A 24,152-nucleotide genomic window follows, 5' to 3' on the forward strand; every position below is an offset into this window, starting at 1 on the left:
AATACTATAATACATGTATATACTATAATACTATAATACATGTATATACTATAATACTATAATACATGTATATACTATAATACTATAATACATGTATATACTATAATACTATAATACATGTATATACTATAATACTATAATACATGTATATACTATAATACTATAATACATGTATGTACTATAATACTATAATACATGTATACACTATAATACTATAATACATGTATATACTATAATACTATAATACATGTATATACTATAATACTATAATACATGTATATACTATAATACTATAATACATGTATATACTATAATACTATAATACATGTATATACTATAATACTATAATACATGTATATACTATAATACATGTATACACTATAATACATGTATACGCTATAATACTATAATACATGTATACGCTATAATACTATAATACATGTATACGCTATAATACTATAATACATGTATATGCTATAATACTATAATACATGTATATGCTATAATACTATAATACATGTATACACTATAATACTATAATACATTTATACACTATAATACTATAATACATGTATACACTATAATACTATAATACATGTATATACTATAATACATGTATACACTATAATACTATAATACATGTATATACTATAATACATGTATACACTATAATACTATAATACATGTATATACTATAATACTATAATACATGTATATACTATTATACTATAATACATGTATATACTATAATACTATAATACATGTATATACTATAATACTATAATACATGTATATACTATAATACTATAATACATGTATACACTATAATGCTATAATACATGTATATACTATAATGCTATAATACATGTATATACTATAATGCTATAATACAGGTATATACTATAATACTATAATACATGTATATACTATAATACTATAATACATGTATATACTATAATACTATAATACATGTATATACTATAATACTATAATACATGTATATACTATAATACTATAATACATGTATATACTATAATACTATAATACATGTATATACTATAATACTATAATACATAATACATGTATATGCTATAATACTATAATACATGTATATACTATAATACTATAATACAAGTATATACTATAATACAGACATTTAGTGTATTTTGTCCTGTTATTGTCGGTGTCCATACATCTTCTTATCCACATAGACACCTACAGTCACCGTCCTCTGACATCATTTATCTCTACACTGAGCAGATGAGCAGCAGCCGCCGATCATGTGACTCCTCCTCCTCCATGTGACTGATCACCTGACTGTGACATCATCACAGGTCCTTTCTGTTCACTTCCTGTACAACTCTGCGGGTGAAGGTATGTGTATATGTTTATCTAATATATCTATGTGTTTGTGTATATATATATATATATATATTTATTAAACCACTTAAGGACCAAGGTTGTACAGGTACACCTTTGCTCCCTGGTACTAAAGGACCAAGGGCATACCTGTACGCTCGTGGGAATTTCGGTCCCCGCCCAGGGTGACTGCTGATATGTATCAGCAGGCACCCCGTGCAAATGCCCAGGGGAGTCATCAGACCCCCCCATGTCAGCGATCGCCGCAAATCGCTGGTGAATTCACACCAGTGATTTGTGCCGATTCCGGGTCATACGGGTCTATGGTGACCCAGAAAATAAGGGGGATCGGGGTTGTCCAAGACACCCACGATCCCCCTGAAGGGATAGGAGTGAGGTGACAGGGATGCCAGCCCTCCTATCCCTGCTATTGGTCGTCTAGAAGTGACGACCAATAGCAGATCGGGGGTGGGGAGGTTAACTTTCGGTTTCCCCTTTCTGCCCTCCCACAATGGGCAGGGCAGAAAGGGGAAACCGAAGGGGACCAGCGGTGGCAGCTGGCGGCGATTGGTGGCGGAGATCAGCGGGCGGCAGAGGACGGCAATGCGGCTCCCTGAATCCTACGGAAGCCAGTGAGTTGCCTAGCAACATCTGGAGGGCTACAGTTTGAGAACATTATACAGTGGTCTCTAAACTGTAGCCCTCCAGATGTTGCAAAACTGCAAATCCCAGCATGCCCAAACAGCAAACAGCTGTCTCGGCATGCTGGGAGTTGTAGTTGTGTACCTCCAGCTGTTGCATAACTACATCTCCCAGCATGCCCTTCGGCGATCAGTACATGCTGGGAGTTGGTAAAGGGTAAAACACTACATATACACCCCCTTACACTGTCCCCCCCCAATAAAAAGGAAAAACGTATGGTAGTGTGTCCAAAACGGAGCCTCCAGCTGTTGCAAAACAATAACTCCCAGTTAGTGTAAACATTTTTACACTAACATGCTGGTGTTGCCCCATACTTTTTAAGAGGTAAAAGGATAAAAAGAGACGCAAAATTTGTAACGCAATTTCTCCTGAGTACGGAAATACCCCATATGTGGGCGTAAAATGCTCTGCGGGCGCACAAGGCTCAGGAGTGAGAGCGCACTATGTACATTTGAGGCCTAAATTGGTGATTTGCACAGGTGTGGCTGATTTTACAGCCGTCCTGACATAAATGCAGAAACATAAATAAATACCAACATGTGACCCCATTTTGAAAACTACACCCCTCACAGAACATAACAAGGGGTATAGTGAGCCTTAACACCCCACAAGTGTTTGACAAATTTTCGTTAAAGTTGGATGGGAAAATGAAAAAAACATTTTTTTTCACTAAAATGCTGGTGTTACCGCCAAAATGTGTAACCCCATGAGTAAGAACTTACCCCATATGTAGATGTAAAGTGCTCTGCGGGTGAACTACCGTGCTCAGAAGAGAAGGAGCGCCATTGGGCTTTTGAAGAGAAAATTTGTCCGGAATTGAAGGCCACGTGTGTTTACAAAGCCCCCATAGTGCTAGAACAATGGACCCCCCACATGTGACCCCATTTTGGAAACTACACCCATCACGTAATGTAATAAGGGGTACAGTGAGCATTTACACCCCACAGGTGTCTGACAGATTTTTGGAACAGTGCTCCATGAGAATGAAAAATGTAATTTTTGATTTGCTCAGCCCACTGTTCCAAAGATCTGTCAGACGCCAGTGGGGTGTAAATGCTCACTGCACCCCTTATTACATTCTGTGAGGGGTGTAGTTTCCAAAATGGGGTCACATGTGGGGGGGGGGGTCCACTGTTCTGGCATCACGGGGGGCTTTGTAAACGCACATGGCCCCTGACTTCTTCCAAACAAATTTTCTTTCCAAAAGCTCAATGGTGCTCCTCCTCCTCTGAGCATTGTAGTGCGCCAGCAGAGCACTTGACGTCCACACATGGGGTATTTCCATTCCCAGAACAAATGGGGTTACAAATTTTGGGGGTCATTTTCTCCTATTACCCCCTGTAAAAATGTAAAATTTGGGGAAAAAAATGCATTTTAGTGAAAAAAATTTTTTTTTTATTTACACATCCAACTTAAAAAAAAAGTTGTGAAATACTTGTGAGGTGTTAAGGCTCACTGTTCCCCTTGTTACGTTCCTTGAGGGGTGTAGTTTCCAAAATAGTATGCCATGTGTTTTTTTTTTTTTTGCTGTTCTGGCACCATAGGGGCTTCCTAAATGCCACATGCCCCCCAAAAACCATTTCAGCAAAATTTGCTTTCCAAAAGCCAAATGTGACTCCTTCTCTTCTGAGCATTGTAGTTCGCCCACAGAGCACTTTACGTCCTAACATGGGGTATTCCCATTCTCAGAAGAGATGGGGTTATAAATTTTGGGGGGCATTTTCTCCCATTACCCTTTATAAAAATGGTAAATTTGGGAAAAAACCTGCACTTTAGTGAAAAAAAATATTTTTTCATTTACACATCCGACTTTAATGAAAAGTCGTCAAACACCTGTGGGGCATTAAGGCTTACTGGACCCCTTGTTATGTGCCTTGAGGGGTGTAGTTTCCAAAATGGTATGCAGTGCTGTTCTGGCACCATAGGGGCTTCCTAAATGTGACATGCCCCCCAAAAACCATTTCAGAAAAACTCACTCTCCAAAATCCCATTGTCGCTCCTTCCCTTCTGAGCCCTCTACTGCGCCCACCGAACACTTGACATACACATATGAGGTATTTCCTTACTCGAGAGAAATTGGGTTACAAATTTTGAGAGGATTTTTCTCCTTCACTTTGCTGCTATTCCTGTGAAACACCTAAAGGGTTAACACACTTACTGAATGTCCTTTTGGATACTTTGAGGGGTGAAGTTTTTATAATAGGGTCATTTGTGGGGTATTTCTAATAAGAAAGCCCTTCAAATCCACTTCAAACCTGAACTGGTCCATGAAAAATTCCGATTTTGAAAATTTTGTGGAAAATTGCTGCTGAACTTTGAAGCCCTCTGATGTCTTCCAAAAGTAAAAACATGTCAACATGTCTGAGATCGAGCAGACCAGAGCAGAAGATCTACGATCTTATCAGAACAGTATTAGCCATCAAATGATTCCTATAAATAATCTCCTATGGCAGTGGTTCTCATCCTGGGGTACACACAATACCTGGCTATAAAGTAAGCACCTAATAATGTTTCTTGCATATATAGAGGCTAATAACATCAAATGGCACAAGAAATGCAGTCTATGGGATAATCAGATTGGAAATTTTTATCAGAAATTCAGAAGTATCCTAAATATATGATCCAGCTTCTACCACATATCTGCGCAGGACTTTATCTATAAAGATAGACGCTGGACTCAGGACAGACTCACAACCAGAAACATTGGTCGTCCCGGTGGATGTTCTAGATTTTTATGAATTTTAGGCAAGATATATATTACTGGTTTTCTGGGATGTTGAGGCAATAAGAAACGATGCAAATCATTATCAATGATATCTACCACTAAGGCATGATCAACCAATCTGTTAAGCCTAGTCCTAATCCTTGGTGCGGGATCTTGTGCAACACAAGTGTTAACATTTATATCTCCCAACTGACGATACATTTCCTGGATGTACATGGCACAGTCCATAACTACAATAGCGCCTCCTTTATCAGCAGGTTTTATTACGATATTGTCGTTATGGACCAGCCCCTCAAGAGTAATACGTTCAGATTTTGTCATGCTAGAAGTATGCCCCCAATGGACTATAAATCGGCGGCATAGAGTCACTCTTATTATGCAAATTATACTCTTTAAGAGATAATTCACTATTACACCCAATAGATTTACCAACATCCCCTGTAGAGAACCATGTCCTAAGTTTACCACTTATAAATAGAGCAAATAAATCAACTTGTAACTAGAACCAATTAATGTCCATTGTTGGGCAAAACCAAAGTCCACAATACAAAACACTCAATTCTGCATTAGAGAGAGTATAAGAAGAGATATTTACCACTAAATTGTTGCATCTGTTATATGTTGGACGACATCACCTTGTTGGCTTTCAGACTGTGGGTTTGTACAGGTTTCCTTTTGCCTCCAACTTCCCCTTCTGATGCATCTCTGCCTCCTATGAGCGCACTTTCGCCTAAAAAGATGTAGAATCTTCCTTGTGTTTTTTTTTTTTTTTTTGTAACAACAAAAAGAAAAAAACTGGCAATGCTGTCAATTCAAGCAATACACTTATGAGCCCCTTCCGGGAAACAGCCACTCATAGATTGCACTGAAGTGGAGTTGCTCAAGCCCCTAAAGTCCATATGTTCTTGGTTCTCCCAGATCCCTCTGTCCTCCTATTCAAGATCCTTAAGTCTGCCCAGACCCCAGTGTACTCCTCAAGATCCCTAAGTCCCCCCTAGACCCATCTGTCATCTTTTTTTTAAGTCCCCCCAGACCCCTTTATTTCACTTCTCAACACTTAGTCCCCCAAGACTTTTCTGTTCTTAAGAACCCTAAGTCCCCACAGACCGCAAACATGACCTAATTGCCCCCCCTCTACTATTACTTCATCTTGGAGACATCAAAAGTGCCATATTTGGTAGTTCCTAGCTCAATACTTATTTCCCTCACTGTAAATGGGGCTCAGATGACTCATCCTGTCAATTTGTTATTCATTATAATTAATGATCTTTTATGCTTATATAAAGCATTCCATGGGAATTCTCCTATTGTCTGATGATTTGTACAATATTTTTTCTTATGAATCAGGGTGAAGATATGAACTATATTAATGCTCTAGAGACAGATGTGAGCGGTGACGAGCAGTATATAAGGGACATTCCTACAGGGAAAGATCTGATCTACATTAATGCTACAGACATAAAGGAGGAAGAAGAGACAGATGTGAGCAGTGATAAGCAGTATATGGAGGACAGTCCTACAGGGAAAGATGTGATTTATTTTAATGCTACAGACATAAAGGAAGAAGAGACAGATGTGAGCGGTGATGAGCAGTATAAGGAGGACATTCCTACAGGGAAAGATCTGACCTATATTCATTCTACAGACATAAAGGAAGAAGATAAAACTGATATGAGGGGTGATGAGCAGTATAAGGAGGACATTCCTAGAGTGAAAGATCTGATATATATTAATGCTACAGTCATAAAGGAAGAAGAGACAGATATGGGCGGTAAAGAGCAGTATAAGGAGGACATTCCTACAGGGAAAGATCTGAACTATGTTAATGCTACAGACATAAAGGAAGAAGAAGAGACAGATGTGAGCAGTAATGAGCAGTATATGGAGGACATTTCTACAGGAAAGGATCTGAACTATGTTAATACTACAGACATAAAGGAGGAAGACGAAGAAGAGACAGATGTAAGTGGTGATGAGCAGTATAAGGAGGAAATTCCTATAGCTTACCGCCAAGGTAGGTAGTAGTCACTAAATGCAAAGAATATATACTGCTGCTGCTGCTGCTATCTCTATTGATCAGGATATAAAGTATTTATACACCTCTCCTCCAGCTTTATCTGTATACTTCTGCTATCTCTTTGGGATCAGGATATATAGTAGTTATACCCCTTCCCCTCTAGCTCTCTCTATACAGCTGCTGCTTTCTCTATGGGATCAGGATATATAGTAGTTTTACACCTCCCCTCCCTGTTCTGACTGCTGCTGCTGCTATGTCTGAGAAATCAGATAATATAGTTGATATACACCTCGCCTGAAGTTGTGTTCACACATTGCATTTTGCATTGTTTTCTTGTTTTTTCCATGCTTTCTACAAAATCTCAGAAATTTTTTTACTATTTGCAAGCAATTTTATAAAATTACGAACACATCCTAAAGACTTCATAAACATCTCAGCTGTAATTATAGGTCAAACCACTTTCGCCTTTCTTTAAAAAAAAAGTGCACTTTGAATATGAAAATGCATCATAACTGCAGATAATGTGAACTGACCTCAACCCACTTGATTCTAATCAGTTCACCTGAACTAATTAGATGACCAGGTGCAGTGATGAGACCCCGCCCCCTCTCTGCAAAGATTAATGGGAAATGTAGGCAGCTTGAGAAAATAAAAATGAAAATCCATGCTTGCCACATCAGCTAAAACAGGAAAGCACAAGCAGGGCCGTTTGAAGGAATTTGGGGGCCCCAAGCAAAATGGACATGGAGGCCCCCCCCTTGATGTTCACGCACGTCACGCTCTAGGGCCGGCATCAGGACGTAGTAACGCCAGCCCTTGAATGCTGGGAGCGCGACGTGAGCGAACGTCTATACGAGGCCCCCACATTAAGTGCAGCACAGTTCCCCCACGTTAGGTGCGGCACAGTCCCCCCCCCCCCATGTTAGGTGCAGCACAGTTCCCCCCACTTTAGGTGTGGCACAGTTCCCCCCACGTTAGGTGCAGCAGAGTTCTCCCCACATTAGGCTAGCAGTGTTCCCCCACATTAGGTGCAGTATAGTTCCCCCACATTAGGCAGTATAGTCCCCCACATTAGGTGCAGTATAGTTCTCCCCACATTAGGCTAGCAGTGTTCCCCCACATTAGGTGCAGTATAGTTCCCCCCACATTATGCAGTATAGTTCCCCCCACATTAGGTGCAGTATAGTTCTCCCCACATTAGATGCAGTATAGTTCTCCACATTAGGCGCAGTATAGTTCCCCACATTAGGTGCAGTATAGTTCTCCACATTAGTATAGTCCCCCACATTAGGTGCAGTATAGTTCTCCACATTAGGTTGGCAGTATAGTTTACCCCACATTAGGTGCAGTATAGTTCTCCACATTAGGTTGGCAGTATAGTTTACCCCACATTAGGTGCAGTATAGTCCCCCCACATTAGGTGTAGTATGTTCCCCCACAGACATACAGCCTCCAGCCATACAGTGTATGGCTGTAGGCTGTATGCCTGTTTACTGCCCTACTTCAGTGTTCTGACCACTGCTCCTTTTGTCCGGCCACCATAGCAGTAGGTCCCGGGACTGGAGGAGCGGTGGTCGGAGCACTGAAGCTGATGTGCCGCTGGTCACTTACCATGCTGGCCAGCGCATGTCCTGTTCGCTGCTCCGCTCCTCTGCGTTGCTTTCCAATGGGCGCACGCACGGGACATGGCAATTGCCCCGTTCCCCCCCCCCCTGGATCTGCCACTGCATTCATTATATATACACACTCACAGCACACTGTATACATTACATACTGTACATGCATGCTTCATACACACACAGATACTGTACACATTACATACTGTACATGCATGCTTCATGCACACACAACACACTGTACACATTATATACTGTACATGCATGCTTCATACACACACAACACACTGTACACATTACATACTGTACATGCATCCTACAAACAACATACTGTACACATTACATACTGTACATGCATGCTTCATACACACAACACACTGTACACATTACATACTGTACATGCATCATACACACACACATACTGTACACATTACATACTGTACATGCATCACACACACACACTGTACACATTACATACTGTACATACATCACACACACACACTGTACACATTACATACTGTACATGCATCACACACTGTACACATTACATACTGTACATGCATCACACACACACTGTACACATTACATACCGTACATGCATCATACACACACACACTGTACACATTACATACTGTACATGCATCATACACACACATACTGTACACATTACATACTGTACATGCTTCATACACACACAACATACTGTACACATTACATACTGTACATGCATCATACACACACACATACTGTACACATTGCATACTGTACATGCTTCATACACACAACATACTGTACACATTAAAAAGTAAGTAAAAACAAAAAGGACTCCAGCTCACCGTGATTCATTAGGTCAAGGAGATACATCTGCAGGAAGCACGAGAGCAGGAAAGCCGAGCCATATCCTCGGTGAAGCAAGCTGATCCAATGGAGGAAAGAGGGGAAGGGGGCTCCAGCTCCGCAATGTAGTAAAGTAAAATTTAACCTTTAATAATACATGGTTAAAAAATATCCATGGTCCTAGTAGACAAAGAAAAGACAAACAGTGCTCAGTGAGTTAAAACCCACGTCAACCGACGCGTTTCGGACCAGCTAAGGGTCCTTAGTCATGGTGCTGCACCATTTTGGCAGCACCATGACTAAGGACCCTTAGCTGGTCCAAAACGCGTCGGTTGACGTGGGTTTTAACTCACTGAGCACTGTTAGGTGCAGCTGAGTTCCCCCCACATTAGGTGCAGCAGAGTTCCCCCCACATTAGGTGCAGAAGAGTTCCCCCCACAATAGGTGCCGCAGAGTTCTCCCCACATTAGGCTAGCAGTGTTCCCCCACATTAGGTGCAGTATAGTTCCCCCACATTAGGCATTATAGTCCCCCACATTATGTGCAGTATAGTTCTCCACATTAGGTGCAGTATAGTTCTCCCCACATTAGGCTAGCAGTGTTCCCCCACATTAGGTGCAGTATAGTTCTCCCCACATTAGGTGCAGTATAGTTCTCCCCACATTAGATGCAGTATAGTTCTCCACATTAGGCACAGTATAGTTCCCCACATTAGGTGCAGTATAGTTCTCCACAGTAGTATAGTCCCCCACATTATGTGCAGTACAGTTCTCCACATTAGGTTGTCAGTATAGTTTACCCCACATTAGGTGCAGTATAGTTCTCCACATTAGGTTGGCAGTATAGTTTACCCCATATTAGGTGCAGTATAGTCCCCCCACATTAGGTGTAGTATGTTCCCCCACAGACATACAGCCTCCAGCTATACAGTGTATGGCTGGAGGCTGTATGCCTGTTTACTGCCCTACTTCAGTGATCTGACCACTGCTCCTTTTGTCCGGCCACCATAGCAGTAGGTCCCGGGACTGGAGGAGCGGTGGTCGGAGCACTGAAGCTGATGTGCCGCTGGTCACTTACCATGCTGGCCAGCGCATGTCCTGTTCGCTGCTCCGCTCCTCTGCGTTGCTTTCCAATGGGCGCACGCACGGGACGTGGCAATTGCCCCGTTTCCCCCCCCCCTGGATCTGCCACTGCATTCATTATATATACACACTCGCACACTGTATACATTACATACTGTACATGCATGCTTCATACACACACAGATACTGTACACATTACATACTGTACATGCATCCTTCATGCACACACAACACACTGTACACATTATATACTGTACATGCATGCTTCATGCACACACAACACACTGTACACATTACATACTGTACATGCATCATACACACACACATACTGTACACATTACATACTGTACATGCATCACACACACACACTGTACACATTACATACTGTACATGCATCACACACACACACACTCTGTACACATTACATACCGTACTTGCATCACACACACACACACTGTACACATTACATACTGTACATGCATCACACACACACACACACTGTACACATTACATACTGTACATGCATCACACACACACTGTACACATTACATACTGTACATGCATCACACACACACACACACTCTGTACACATTACATACTGTACATGCTTCATACACACACAACATACTGTACACATTAAAAACAAAAAGGACTCCAGCTCACCGTGATTCATTAGGTCAAGGAGATACATCTGCAGGAAGCACGAGAGCAGGAAAGCCGAGCCATATCCTCGGTGATGCAATCTGATCCAATGGAGGAAAGAGGGGAAGGGGGCTCCAGCTCCGCAATGTAGTAAAGTAAAATTTAACCTTTAATAATACATGGTAAAAAAATATCCATGGTCCAAGTAGACAAAGAAAAGACAAACAGTTCTCAGTGAGTTAAAACCCATCTCAACTGACGCGTTTCGGACCAGCTAAGGGTCCTTAGTCATGGTGCTGCACCATTTTGGCAGCACCATGACTAAGGACCCTTAGCTGGTCCGAAACGCGTCAGTTGAGATGGGTTTTAACTCACTGAGCACTGTTTGTTTTTTCTTTGTCTACTTGGACCATGGATATTTTTTTACCATGTATTATTAAAGGTTGAATTTTACTTTACTACATTGCGGAGATGGAGCCCCCTTCCCCTCTTTCCTCCATTGGATCAACTGTACACATTACATACTGTACATGCATCAAACACACACGCTGTACACATTACATATTATACATGCTTCATACACACACAGATAGAATAGATCAGTGTTTCCCAACCAGGATGCCTACAGAGGTTGCAAAACTACAACTCCCAGCATGCCCAGACAGCCTTTGGCTGTCTGGGCATGCTGGGAGTTGTAGTTTAGCAACAACTGGAGGCACCCTGGTTGGGAAACACTGGTATAGATACACACATGCACTTTACATATAGTCATCCACAGTACACAGACATACACATATGTACACACATATGTCACGATGCCGGCTGGCAGGTAGTGGATCCTCTGTGCCAGAGAGGGATTGGCGTGGACCGTGCTAGAGGATCGGTTCTAAGTCACTACTGGTTTTCACCAGAGCCCGCCGCAAAGCGGGATGGTCTTGCTGCGGCGGTAGTGACCAGGTCGTATCCCCTAGCAACGGCTCAACCTCTCTGGCTGCTGAAGATAGGCGCGGTACAAGGGAGTAGACAGAAGCAAGGTCGGACGTAGCAGAAGGTCGGGGCAGGCAGCAAGGATCGTAGTCAGGGGCAACGGCAGAAGGTCTGGAATCACAGGCAAGGAACACACAAGGAACGCTTTCACTGGCACTAGGGCAACAAGATCCGGCGAGGGAGTGAAGGGGAAGTGAGGTGATATAGGGAAGTGCACAGGTGTAAACACTAATTGGAACCACTGCACCAATCAGCGGTGCAGTGGCCCTTTAAATCGCAAAGACCCGGCGCGCGCGCGCCCTAGGGAGCGGGGCCGCGCGCGCCGGGACAGAACTGACGGGGAGCGAGTAAGGTACGGGAGCCGGGGTGCGCATCGCGAGCGGGCGCTACCCGCATCGCGAATCGCATCCCGGCCGGAGGTAGTAACGCAGCGCCCCGGGTCCGTGGAACCGACCGGGGCGCTGCAGTGAGGGAAGTGTAGCGAGCGCTCCGGGGAGGAGCGGGGACCCGGAGCGCTCGGCGTAACAGTACCCCCCCCCTTGGGTCTCCCCCTCTTCTTGGGGCCTGAGAACCTGAGGATCAGACTTTTGTCCAGGATATTGTCCTCAGGTTCCCAGGACCTCTCTTCTGGACCACAACCCTCCCAATCCACTAAAAAAAAAGTTCTTCCCCTGACCTTTTTAGAGGCCAAAATCTCTTTGACAGAGAAGATGTCCGAGGAGCCGGAAACAGGAGTGGGAGGAACAGATTTAGGAGAAAAACGGTTGAGGATGAGAGGTTTAAGAAGAGAGACGTGAAAGGCATTAGGGATACGAAGAGAAGGAGGAAGAAGAAGTTTGTAAGAGACAGGATTAATTTGACACAAAACTTTAAAAGGACCAAGATAGCGTGGTCCCAACTTATAGCTCGGGACACGGAAACGGACATATTTAGCGGAGAGCCATACCTTGTCTCCAGGGGAAAAAATGGGAGGAGCTCTTCTTTTCTTATCTGCGAATCTCTTCATGCGAGAAGAAGCCTGTAAGAGAGAATTTTGGGTCTCTTTCCATATGGTGGAAAGATCACGAGAAATTTCATCCACAGCGGGCAGACCAGAGGGCAAGGGGGTAGGGAGGGGGGGAAGAGGGTGACGGCCGTACACCACGAAAAACGGAGATTTGGAGGAAGATTCAGAGATTCTGAAATTATACGAGAATTCGGCCCAAGGTAGAAGATCTGCCCAGTCATCCTGGCGGGAGGAAACAAAATGTCGTAAATAGTCACCCAAGATCTGGTTAATTCTCTCTACTTGTCCATTGGATTGAGGATGGTATGCAGAAGAAAAATTTAATTTAATCTTGAGTTGTTTACAGAGAGCCCTCCAGAATTTAGACACAAATTGGACGCCTCTATCCGAGACGATCTGTGTAGGCAACCCGTGAAGACGAAAAATGTGTACAAAAAATTGTTTAGCCAACTGAGGCGCTGAAGGAAGACCAGGAAGAGGGATGAAATGTGCCATTTTGGAGAATCGATCAACGACCACCCAAATAACAGTGTTGCCATGGGATGGGGGTAAGTCAGTAATAAAATCCATACCAATCAGAGACCAAGGTTGTTCGGGGACAGGTAGAGGATGAAGAAAACCAGCGGGCTTCTGGCGAGGAGTCTTATCCCGGGCACAGATAGTGCAGGCTCGCACAAAGTCCACCACATCAGTCTCTAGAGTCGGCCACCAATAGAAGCGAGAGATGAGTTGCACAGATTTCTTGATGCCCGCATGACCTGCGAGATGGGAGGAGTGACCCCATTTGAGGATCCCAAGGCGTTGGCGTGGAGAAACAAAGGTCTTTCCTGGAGGAGTTTGCCTGATGGAGGCTGGAGAAGTGGAAATCAGGCAGTCAGGAGGAATGATGTGTTGAGGAGAGAGTTCAATTTCAGAGGCATCTGAGGAACGAGAGAGAGCATCGGCCCTAATGTTTTTATCAGCAGGCCGAAAGTGAATTTCAAAATTAAATCGGGCAAAGAACAGAGACCACCTGGCCTGACGAGGATTCAGCCGTTGGGCAGACTGGAGGTAGGAGAGGTTCTTGTGATCGGTGTAAATAATAACTGGAAATCTTGATCCCTCCAGCAGATGCCTCCATTCCTCAAGTGCTAATTTAATGGCTAGAAGCTCTCGATCCCCGATGGAGTAGTTCCTCTCCGCCGGAGAGAAGGTCCTGGAAAAAAAACCACAAGTAACAGCATGCCCGGAAGAGTTTTTTTGTAGAAGGACAGCTCCAGCTCCCACTGAGGAGGCATCAACCTCCAATAGGAAGGGTTTAGATGGGTCAGGTCTGGAGAGCACGGGAGCCGAAGAAAAGGCAGACTTGAGTCGTTTAAAGGCGTCTTCCGCTTGAGGAGGCCAAGACTTGGGATCGGCATTTTTTTTTGTTAAAGCCACAATAGGAGCCACAATGGTAGAAAAATGTGGAATAAATTGCCTGTAATAATTGGCGAACCCCAAAAAACGTTGAATGGCACGGAGTCCGGAGGGGCGTGGCCAATCTAAGACGGCAGAGAGTTTATCTGGGTCCATTTGTAGTCCCTGGCCAGAGACCAAGTATCCTAGAAAAGGAAGAGATTGGCATTCAAACAGACATTTCTCTATTTTGGCATAGAGTTGATTATCACGAAGTCTCTGAAGAACCATACGGACATGCTGGCGGTGTTCTTCAAGATTGGCAGAAAAAATCAGGATATCGTCCAGATATACAACAACACAGGAGTATAGTAGATCACGAAAAATTTCATTAACAAAGTCTTGGAAGACGGCAGGGGCGTTGCATAGACCAAAGGGCATGACCAGATACTCAAAGTGTCCATCTCTGGTGTTAAATGCCGTTTTCCATTCATCCCCCTCTCTGATGCGGATGAGATTATAAGCACCTCTTAAGTCCAGTTTGGTAAAAATATGGGCACCTTGGAGACGATCAAAGAGTTCAGAGATGAGGGGTAGGGGGTAGCGGTTCTTAACCGTGATTTTATTAAGACCGCGGTAGTCAATGCAAGGACGTAGAGAGCCATCTTTTTTGGACACAAAGAAAAATCCGGCTCCGGCAGGAGAGGAGGATTTACGGATAAAGCCCTTTTTTAAATTTTCTTGGACGTATTCAGACATGGCAAGAGTCTCTGGGACGGACAGAGGATAGATTCTGCCCCGGGGTGGAGTAGTGCCCGGGAGGAGGTCAATGGGACAATCATAAGGCCTGTGAGGAGGTAGAGTCTCAGCTTGTTTTTTGCAAAAAACGTCCGCAAAGTCCATATAGGCCTTAGGGAGACCGGTTACATGAGGAAGCACAGGGACACGGCAAGGTTTACTGGGAACCGGTTTTAAGCAGTCCTTGGAACAAGAGGGACCCCAACTCTTGATCTCCCCAGTGGACCAATCCAGGATTGGGGAATGGAGTTGAAGCCAGGGAAGTCCAAGAAGGATTTCAGAAGTGCAATTGGGGAGAACCAACAGTTCAATCCTCTCGTGATGAGATCCGATGCACATTAGAAGGGGCTCCGTGCGGAAACGTATAGTACAGTCCAATCTTTCATTGTTTACACAATTGATGTAGAGGGGTCTGGCGAGACTGGTCACCGGGATGTTGAACCTGTTGACGAGGGAGGCTAAGATGAAATTTCCTGCAGATCCAGAGTCCAAGAAGGCCACAGCAGAGAAGGAGAAGGCAGAGGCAGACATCCGCACAGGCACAGTAAGACGTGGAGAAGCAGAGTAGACATCAAGGACTGTCTCACCTTTGTACGGAGTCAGCGGACGTCTTTCCAGGCGGGGAGGACGGATAGGACAATCCTTCAGGAAGTGTTCGGTACTAGCACAGTACAGGCAGAGATTCTCCATGCGGCGTCGTGTCCTCTCTTGGGGTGTCAGGCGAGACCGGTCGACCTGCATAGCCTCCACGGCGGGAGGCACAGGAACAGATTGCAGGGGACCAGAGGAGAGAGGAGCCGGGGAGAAGAAACGCCTCGTGCGAACAGAGTCCATATCCTGGCGGAGCTCCTGACGCCGTTCGGAAAAACGCATGTCAATGCGAGTGGCAAGATGGATGAGTTCATGTAGGTTAGCAGGGATTTCTCGTGCGGCCAGAACATCTTTAATGTTGCTGGATAGGCCTTTTTTAAAGGTCGCGCAGAGTGCCTCATTATTCCAGGATAATTCTGAAGCAAGGGTACGGAACTGTACGGCATACTCGCCAACGGAAGAATTACCCTGGACCAGGTTCAACAGGGCAGTCTCAGCAGAAGAGGCTCGGGCAGGTTCCTCAAAGACACTTCGAATTTCCGAGAAGAAGGAGTGTACAGAGGCAGTGACGGGGTCATTGCGGTCCCAGAGCGGTGTGGCCCAAGCCAGGGCTTTTCCAGACAGCAGGCTGACTACGAAAGCCACCTTAGACCTTTCAGTGGGGAACTGGTCCGACATCATCTCCAAGTGTAATGAACATTGGGAAAGAAAGCCACGGCAAAACTTAGAGTCCCCATCAAATTTATCCGGCAAGGATAGTCGTATTCCAGAAGCGGCCACTCGCTGCGGAGGAGGTACAGGAGCTGGCGGAGGAGATGATTGCTGGAGCTGTGGTAGTAACTGTTGTAGCATAACAGTCAGTTGAGACAGCTGTTGGCCTTGTTGCGCAATCTGTTGTGACTGCTGGGCGACCACCGTGGTGAGGTCAGCGACAACTGGCAGAGGAACTTCAGCGGGATCCATGGCCGGATCTACTGTCACGATGCCGGCTGGCAGGTAGTGGATCCTCTGTGCCAGAGAGGGATTGGCGTGGACCGTGCTAGAGGATCGGTTCTAAGTCACTACTGGTTTTCACCAGAGCCCGCCGCAAAGCGGGATGGTCTTGCTGCGGCGGTAGTGACCAGGTCGTATCCCCTAGCAACGGCTCAACCTCTCTGGCTGCTGAAGATAGGCGCGGTACAAGGGAGTAGACAGAAGCAAGGTCGGACGTAGCAGAAGGTCGGGGCAGGCAGCAAGGATCGTAGTCAGGGGCAACGGCAGAAGGTCTGGAATCACAGGCAAGGAACACACAAGGAACGCTTTCACTGGCACTAGGGCAACAAGATCCGGCGAGGGAGTGAAGGGGAAGTGAGGTGATATAGGGAAGTGCACAGGTGTAAACACTAATTGGAACCACTGCACCAATCAGCGGTGCAGTGGCCCTTTAAATCGCAAAGACCCGGCGCGCGCGCGCCCTAGGGAGCGGGGCCGCGCGCGCCGGGACAGAACTGACGGGGAGCGAGTAAGGTACGGGAGCCGGGGTGCGCATCGCGAGCGGGCGCTACCCGCATCGCGAATCGCATCCCGGCCGGAGGTAGTAACGCAGCGCCCCGGGTCCGTGGAACCGACCGGGGCGCTGCAGTGAGGGAAGTGTAGCGAGCGCTCCGGGGAGGAGCGGGGACCCGGAGCGCTCGGCGTAACAACATATATATCCACACACACATGCTTATACACATATATATCCACACACACATGCTTATACACAAATACATTCCGGGACACCTACGTTAGTCAGGCCCCATGTTGTACAGCCTCTGCGGTCTCCTTTCCTCACAGCTCTCTCCTCCCTCCTCCTGCTGCTCAGATGCTAAAGGCTGAGAGAAGAGTCCGGGCTGAGGGAAGATACCAAGTGCAGCGGGGGTGGGGGGAGCGTGATTGTGGTGAGGTGAGAAGAACTCCAAAGCTGCAAATTAGTTTATTTAAAAAACATTTCACACATTCGGGGGCCCTCTTGTTTGGGTGCCTGGGGCCCGGAGCACAAACTCCAAGAGCAGGATTGTTAATCGCTACAGGACGGGCAAGCACTGGCGGTGCTCGGGGGGCCCCCAGCCAGCTCGGGCCCCAAGCAATTGCTTGGTTTGCCTGTCCTGTAGCGACAGGCCTGAGCACAAGGCATACACAGGAACCTATATATTATTCTCTTATAGCCTATGCTGCACTATATAAGTAAAAATGCAATCCCTCAGTGCTTCTTCAAAGGGGTATTCCAGGGGTACTTTCCTTAAACCTTTGAGAGTTATAATCCTGTGTAATTTGCCTCTATTATTATTTTACTGTTGTCTCTGACCTTTCCCAGCATTCCATTTGGCCAGAGACAATATGTTATAAGTCACATGATCTTAGGGGAAGGAGGGGTGTTAGTGGTTATGGTGCAAGATGAGGGTGGATAGCAGGAGTTCAGTAGTTTACCCTGCTATTTACTCCCCCCTGCAACATAGCCGCACCCTCTGGAAACCATGTGACTTATGATATTTTGTAAGTTTTTGAAAATATAAATAAACCCCTCCCATAATAAAATGTTATTTCACTCCCATTCCTACCCATAAAAAAACTGATTTTGTATCAAAGTGTGCGGAAAATCAAATTACAGATTGTGTAATTACAAAGTGCAATTGGTCCAGCAAAAGACAAACCCTCATATGACCCTGTAGATGTAAAATATATCAAATATATAATCAGTTTTATCCTTGGCAGATGACTGTACCAGGAGATCAGAGGAGAATCTTATATCTCCAGATTATAAAGCAGATAATGATATCACACAAGATACATATGAAGAACATTCCATTATCCCAGATACACCCTCAGCCCTTCACAGCCAAGATCTCTCATCTCATCCTGTTATACAAGTCCGACCTAAAGATTCATCTCAGTCTGTTAAACAAAATAAGGAAAAGCAATTTTCATGTCCGGAATGTGGGAAATGTTTTACTCGGAAATCATCTCTTGCTGATCATCAAAGAATTCACACAGGAGAGAAGCCATTTTCATGTCCAGAATGTGGGAAATGTTTTACTGAGAAAGCACATCTTTTTAGGCATCAAAGAACTCACACAGGAGAGAAGCCATTTTCATGTCCAGAATGTGGGAAATGTTTTACTGAGAAAGAACATCTTGTTAGGCATCAAAGAACTCACACAGGAGAGAAGCCATTTTCATGTCTAGAATGTGTGAAATGTTTTTCTGAGAAATCACATCTTGTTAAACATCAAAGAATTCACACAGGAGAAAAGTCATTTTCATGTTCAGAATGTGGGAGATGTTTTAGTCACAAATCAGATCTTGTTAAACATCATAGAACTCACACAGGAGAGAAGCCATTTTCATGTGCAGAATGTGGGAAATGTTTTACCAAGAAATCATCTCTTGCTGATCATGAACAAATTCATACAGGAGAGAAGCTATTTTCATGTGCAGAATGTGGCAGATGTTTTAATCGCAAATCACTTCTTGTTAAACATCAAAGAATTCACACAGGAGAGAGGCCATTTTTATGTCCAGAATGTGGAAAACGTTTTACCGAGAAATCAGCTCTTGTGAATCATCAACAAATTCACACAGGAGAGAAGCCATTTTCATGTGCAGAATGTGGGAAATGTTTTATTCACAAATCACATCTTGTTAAACATCAAAGAATTCACACAGGAGAGAAGCCATTTTCATGTCCAGAATGTGGGAAATGTTTTACTCAGAAATCACATCTTGTTAAACATCAAAGAATTCACACAGGAGAGAAGCCATTTTCATGTCCAGAGTGTGGGAGATGTTTTGCTCACAAAACGATACTTATCAGACATACAAGAATTCACACAGGAGAGAAGCCTTTTTATGAGTAGAATGTGGTAAATATTTTACACAGCATTCAAGTCTTGTTACACATCAAAGAACTCACACAGGAGAGAAACCATTTTCATGTTCAGAATGTGGGAAATGTTTTACTGACAAATCATATCTTAGTCAACATCAAAGAACTCACACGGGAGAGGCCATTTTCATGTTCAGAAGGTGGGAAATGTTTTACTCTAAATTAATATCTTTTTGAACATCTAAGAATTCACACAGGAGAGAAACCAATAGAGAGCAATAAATGATTTATACATATATCATATACTGCATCTCCAAACTTGTTCCCAATTGTTAATAAAAGTTTTCTTTTAGAACGTAGTCACCGATCCAGCGATGTCATCACTATAGTTTACATGGTAGGAAAAGAGTGTGATATATGGTTGTGATATTCACTGCTCCTCATGGAGAAGACCCAACAGGCATAATCCATGGGGAGCTGCTACTGGAGACCCAAACACCTCAGAGAGAAGGGACTTATTCCAGTGATGAAGAATTCCAGGACATGACCAGATTAGAGACACAAAATCACTTCTATCTTCTGGCTTCTAGGACATTATTCTGATGGAAGAACTTTACACATTATAAAAAGTCCTATAGGTGTTGGGGAACATTTATAGACAATTGTTGGCCCCGGCTGAAAATCTCCACTTCTGCTGCACTGTGTTTTTTTCATTGCAAAAACGCTGTGGTCAGATGTTAGTTGTAAATAAATAGGAAATCGCCCCCCCCCCCCACACACACACACGTACCACCCCTTACCCCTTAAGGACTCAGGGTTTTTCAGTTTTGCACTTTCGTTTTTTCCTTCTTACCTTTTAAAAATCATAACCCTTTCAATTTTCCACCTAATCGCCAATTCTACTTTGCAGTGACATTTGTCATTTTACCCAAAAATGCACGGCGAAACGGGAAAAAAAATCATTGTGCGACAAAATCGAAGAAAAATTATTGGTATGATTTTTGTTTTGATCTGACTTTTTGACCAAAAATGCGCTTTTTTTGACTTTGGAATTTTTGTGCGCCTACGCCATTGACCGTGCGGTTTAATTAATGATATATTTTTATAGTTCGGACATTTACGCACGCGGCGATACCACATATGTTTATTTATTTATTTTTTTTACACTTTTTTACACTTTATATGCAGAGCACCACCCCTCTCCCTCCCTTTCCCATAGGTATATGCAGAGCACCCCCCTCTCCCTCCCTTTCCCATAGGTATATGCAGAGCACCCCCCTCTCCCTCCCTTTCCCATAGGTATATGCAGAGCACCCCCCCTTCCCTGTAGGTATAGGCAGGGTTAAAAAAAAAATTAAAAAAAGGATGCTCACCCGATATCCCATGCAGCGATCTCCTCAGCTGCAGGGCCCACGTCTTCTCCCCTCCACAGTACAGGCGCCGATGAGTGACGTCACCAGCGCCTGTACTGCGTGGGGGCGGAGGTCACGTCTCCTCTGTGTAGCTGCAGATGCAGCTCACAAAGAGGGGACGCCTTCTCCTGTATGTGCGTGTATCGCGCATACAGGAGAATGTAGCGCTGTCTGCTGGGGATCCCAGATCCTCAGTAGTTGCGGCGGCGGGTCAGTCCGCCCCTGGCACCCCCCTTGAGAGTAGCACCCTTGGTACGCCACTGAACGTAGCACACCACTTGCGATGAATACGGAAATTTGTTTAATTAAAGCAATCCAAAAACAATGTGATGTTTCGGTCAATTATGCCCTTCCTCAGATCGGATTGCTGCGGAGGAATGCAGAGTCAAGGAGCAGCAGCAGTAAAATAATGTGTAACAGATAGGTGGTAAGTGACCGTAGTCGCATGTGGCTTCATATGTATTTATTTTGTGGCAATGTTTTTCTTTTTTTTTACATGTACCAAACATGCAAATGTTCTACAGCCCTGACCAGACAGGTACAATTCCATTTTTGTACAGTATTTTTTAGAGATATACCTTTCATACCTTTTTGGGACAGATAATGAAGGAGCAGCAGTTTTTCGTTTTGAATTTCAAAAGGCCCCCCCTGTGCGAGTTTGGACAAAATGCTTATTGTAATGTAATCCGAAGGGCAAATCAATGATATTCCAAATTTTTATTTTATTTTTTTTGTTTATCTTATTTTTGTACTGGGCGACCATTACATTTATGTGCATATTTTTAAAGCATTGGGGCACATGTCTGCTTTGCTTCTCTGAATTACTGCCTTGTGTTTTAAATGGGCACTGTCGGATATAAAAACTTCTTATATGTTGTACATCTTGGCAAAACAATCGTTTTTCTAATATACTTCTTCACATATGAGGTATTTCCTTAATCGAGAGAAATTGGGTTACATATTTTGGGGGGCTTTTTTTTTCCTTTTACCCCTTATAAAAATTCAAAGACTGGGTCTACAAGAACATGCCAGTGTAAAAAATGAAGATTTAGAATTTTCTCCTTCACTTTGCTGCTATTCCTGTGAAACACCTAAAGGATTAACACACTTACTGAATGTCCTTTTGAATACTTTGAGGGGTGCAGTTTTTATAATGGGGTAATTTGTGGGGTATATTTAATAGGAAGGGCCTTCAAATCCACTTCAAAACTGAACTGGTCCCTGAAAAATTCTGTTATTTTTTTATTTCGTAAAAAATTTGATGCTGAAGTTTGAAGCCCTCTGATGTCTTCCAAAAGTAAAAACATGTCAACTTTATGATGCCAACATAAAGTAGACATATTGTTTGTGAATCAATATAAAGTTTATTTGGAATGTCTATTTTCTTTACAAGCAGAGAGCTTTAAAGTTAGAAAAAGCTACATATTTAATTTTTCATGAAATTTTGGAATTATTCACCAAGAAATTATGCAAGTATCGACGAAAATTTACCACTATGTTAAAGTAGAATATGTCACGAAAAAAATCAAATTCATAAGTAAAAGCATCCCAGAGTTATTAATTCTTAAGAATGTTTTGGTCTGGGGGGCGTGGTCTGGACGCTGACCGAGATGGCCGCACACTAAGTCAGCTCCTACTCTACTGGCCGTGACATAGCTATATAGGCACCTCAGTGACCCTGCACCTTCCCGACGGGCTAAGAACCCTCCCGCACCGGCCCGCCTCTCCTGCTTTGGGGGACATCAGGGGGTTTCTACAGGCACCTCAGGCCTCTACTCCCCGCTCCCAGGCCACCATTGCTGGGCCCGCGCAGGGGATGCGGTTCCGCTCAGGCAGCTGTCCTGCCCTCAGGACCGGAGACCCTCCTGCCTTCTGCCCACTGGTGACGGACCCTCCAGTGAGCCTGCCGTACCTTCTGCCGCCTGCCTCTGCAGCTCCCTCTGTGACGGGCACGTCACTTCCTCCGTCCCTGTGCTCAGCCGCTGCGTGCGCACTGGAGCTGGGCCCTGCTGCAGCTGCATCTGGGGACGCTTCTCCTCTGGCTCCTGTGGTGAGTCTCTGGCCGGGCACCCTGCCTGTCTCGGCTGCCTCTCTGTCCCCTGCTCCTGTAACTGCTGAGCTGCCACAAGCGAAACCCCTGCTGCAGGACTTCTTTCCCTTTTCTTCCTCCCTTCACCCTTCTTCAGCTGCTCTCCACTGCTTGGGCTCCCCCTCCCCTGTGCCACTGAATAGGGGCGCTGGATTCCTCTCTCCTGAGCTGCACCCATACTACAGGCCTACTCCCACAAGCAACATAAGGACAAGTCCTGCATCCTTGGACCCTCTTGCTGCCTGCTACACGCCACCCTCACCTCTGCCACAGTGGCGCAGGCCTAGAAACATGTCGTCTCCTGGGGGCGTCTGTTCTGTACCTGCAAGAGGCTCCTCGCCCTCCCTCTGGTGCTGGGAGGCCTGCAGCTCAAACAGCAGTCTCCAACTCGTTGGATGCCCTTTCTGTTGAGGATGTGCCCTGCTCAGGCTTAGCTCCCTCCGGCTCAGCTTTTCCTGATCTGAGCCAGCTTATTTCCCAAATTCCTAACTTCCGCTCTTTAATCACTGAGGTGAAGGAGGCTTGCCGGGCGGAGATTGCTGAAATGCGTCGAGATCTTCAACATGTCTCAGATCGGGTGGATGTCCTGGAGGATGCCCATGACGATACCAGAGGATATATTGCCCAGCTTCATTCCACCATTGCCTCTCAAAGGGACTTTCTCTGCGATCTTAATGCTCCTGTTGAAGACCTCGATAACCGTGGGAGGCATAATAATATCAGGGTTCGGGGGTTTGAGGACCTTTTTGTTAACCTGGAAGCCATCTTCAATCTGATACTTGGAGAAACATCTTCCCACAGGATTAAGCTTGACAGGGCCCATAGAGCTCTCCATCCCAAGTCAGCTTCGGGAACGCCGCGGGATGTCATTTGCTGAGTGCACGATTTCCAAGTTAAAGAGGCTATTATGGCAAAGGCCCGCTCTTTGCGGAATTTTGACGGAGCTCCTATCCAGTTTTATCAAGACTTATCTTGGCTGACCCTCCGGAAGAGATGACTGCTTAAACCTCTCCTGGCTGTTCTTCGCTTACATCAGATTCCCTATAAATGGTCCTGTCCATTTGGGTT

General features: G+C 44.6%; 2 protein-coding genes across 3 annotated transcripts in view; both read left to right on the forward strand.

Moving 5' to 3' along the window:
* Nucleotides 1-22,407, forward strand: part of LOC130297636 (oocyte zinc finger protein XlCOF6-like) — a 37,382-nt gene extending 14,975 nt beyond the window's left edge. The window contains 3 exon segments of the mRNA XM_056550341.1: nt 6,134-6,800; nt 18,473-19,606; nt 19,609-22,407. Coding sequence (XP_056406316.1) covers nt 6,134-6,800; nt 18,473-19,606; nt 19,609-19,820 — 2,013 coding nt within the window. The 3' untranslated portion in view covers nt 19,821-22,407.
* Nucleotides 1-24,152, forward strand: part of LOC130297591 (oocyte zinc finger protein XlCOF22-like) — a 256,559-nt gene that overhangs the window by 47,481 nt on the left and 184,926 nt on the right. The window contains exon 1 of one of the 2 annotated variants that reach the window (XM_056550243.1): nt 1,369-1,374. The exons of the other annotated variant lie outside the window; for it this stretch is intronic. The gene's annotated coding sequence lies outside the window, so the exon portion shown is untranslated. Of the gene's footprint in view, nt 1-1,368; nt 1,375-24,152 lie in introns of those variants that run through there. 2 annotated transcript variants of the gene reach the window in all.

The sequence above is a fragment of the Hyla sarda genome, chromosome 1 (genome assembly GCF_029499605.1).
Source record: "Hyla sarda isolate aHylSar1 chromosome 1, aHylSar1.hap1, whole genome shotgun sequence".
NCBI lineage: Eukaryota > Metazoa > Chordata > Amphibia > Anura > Hylidae > Hyla > Hyla sarda.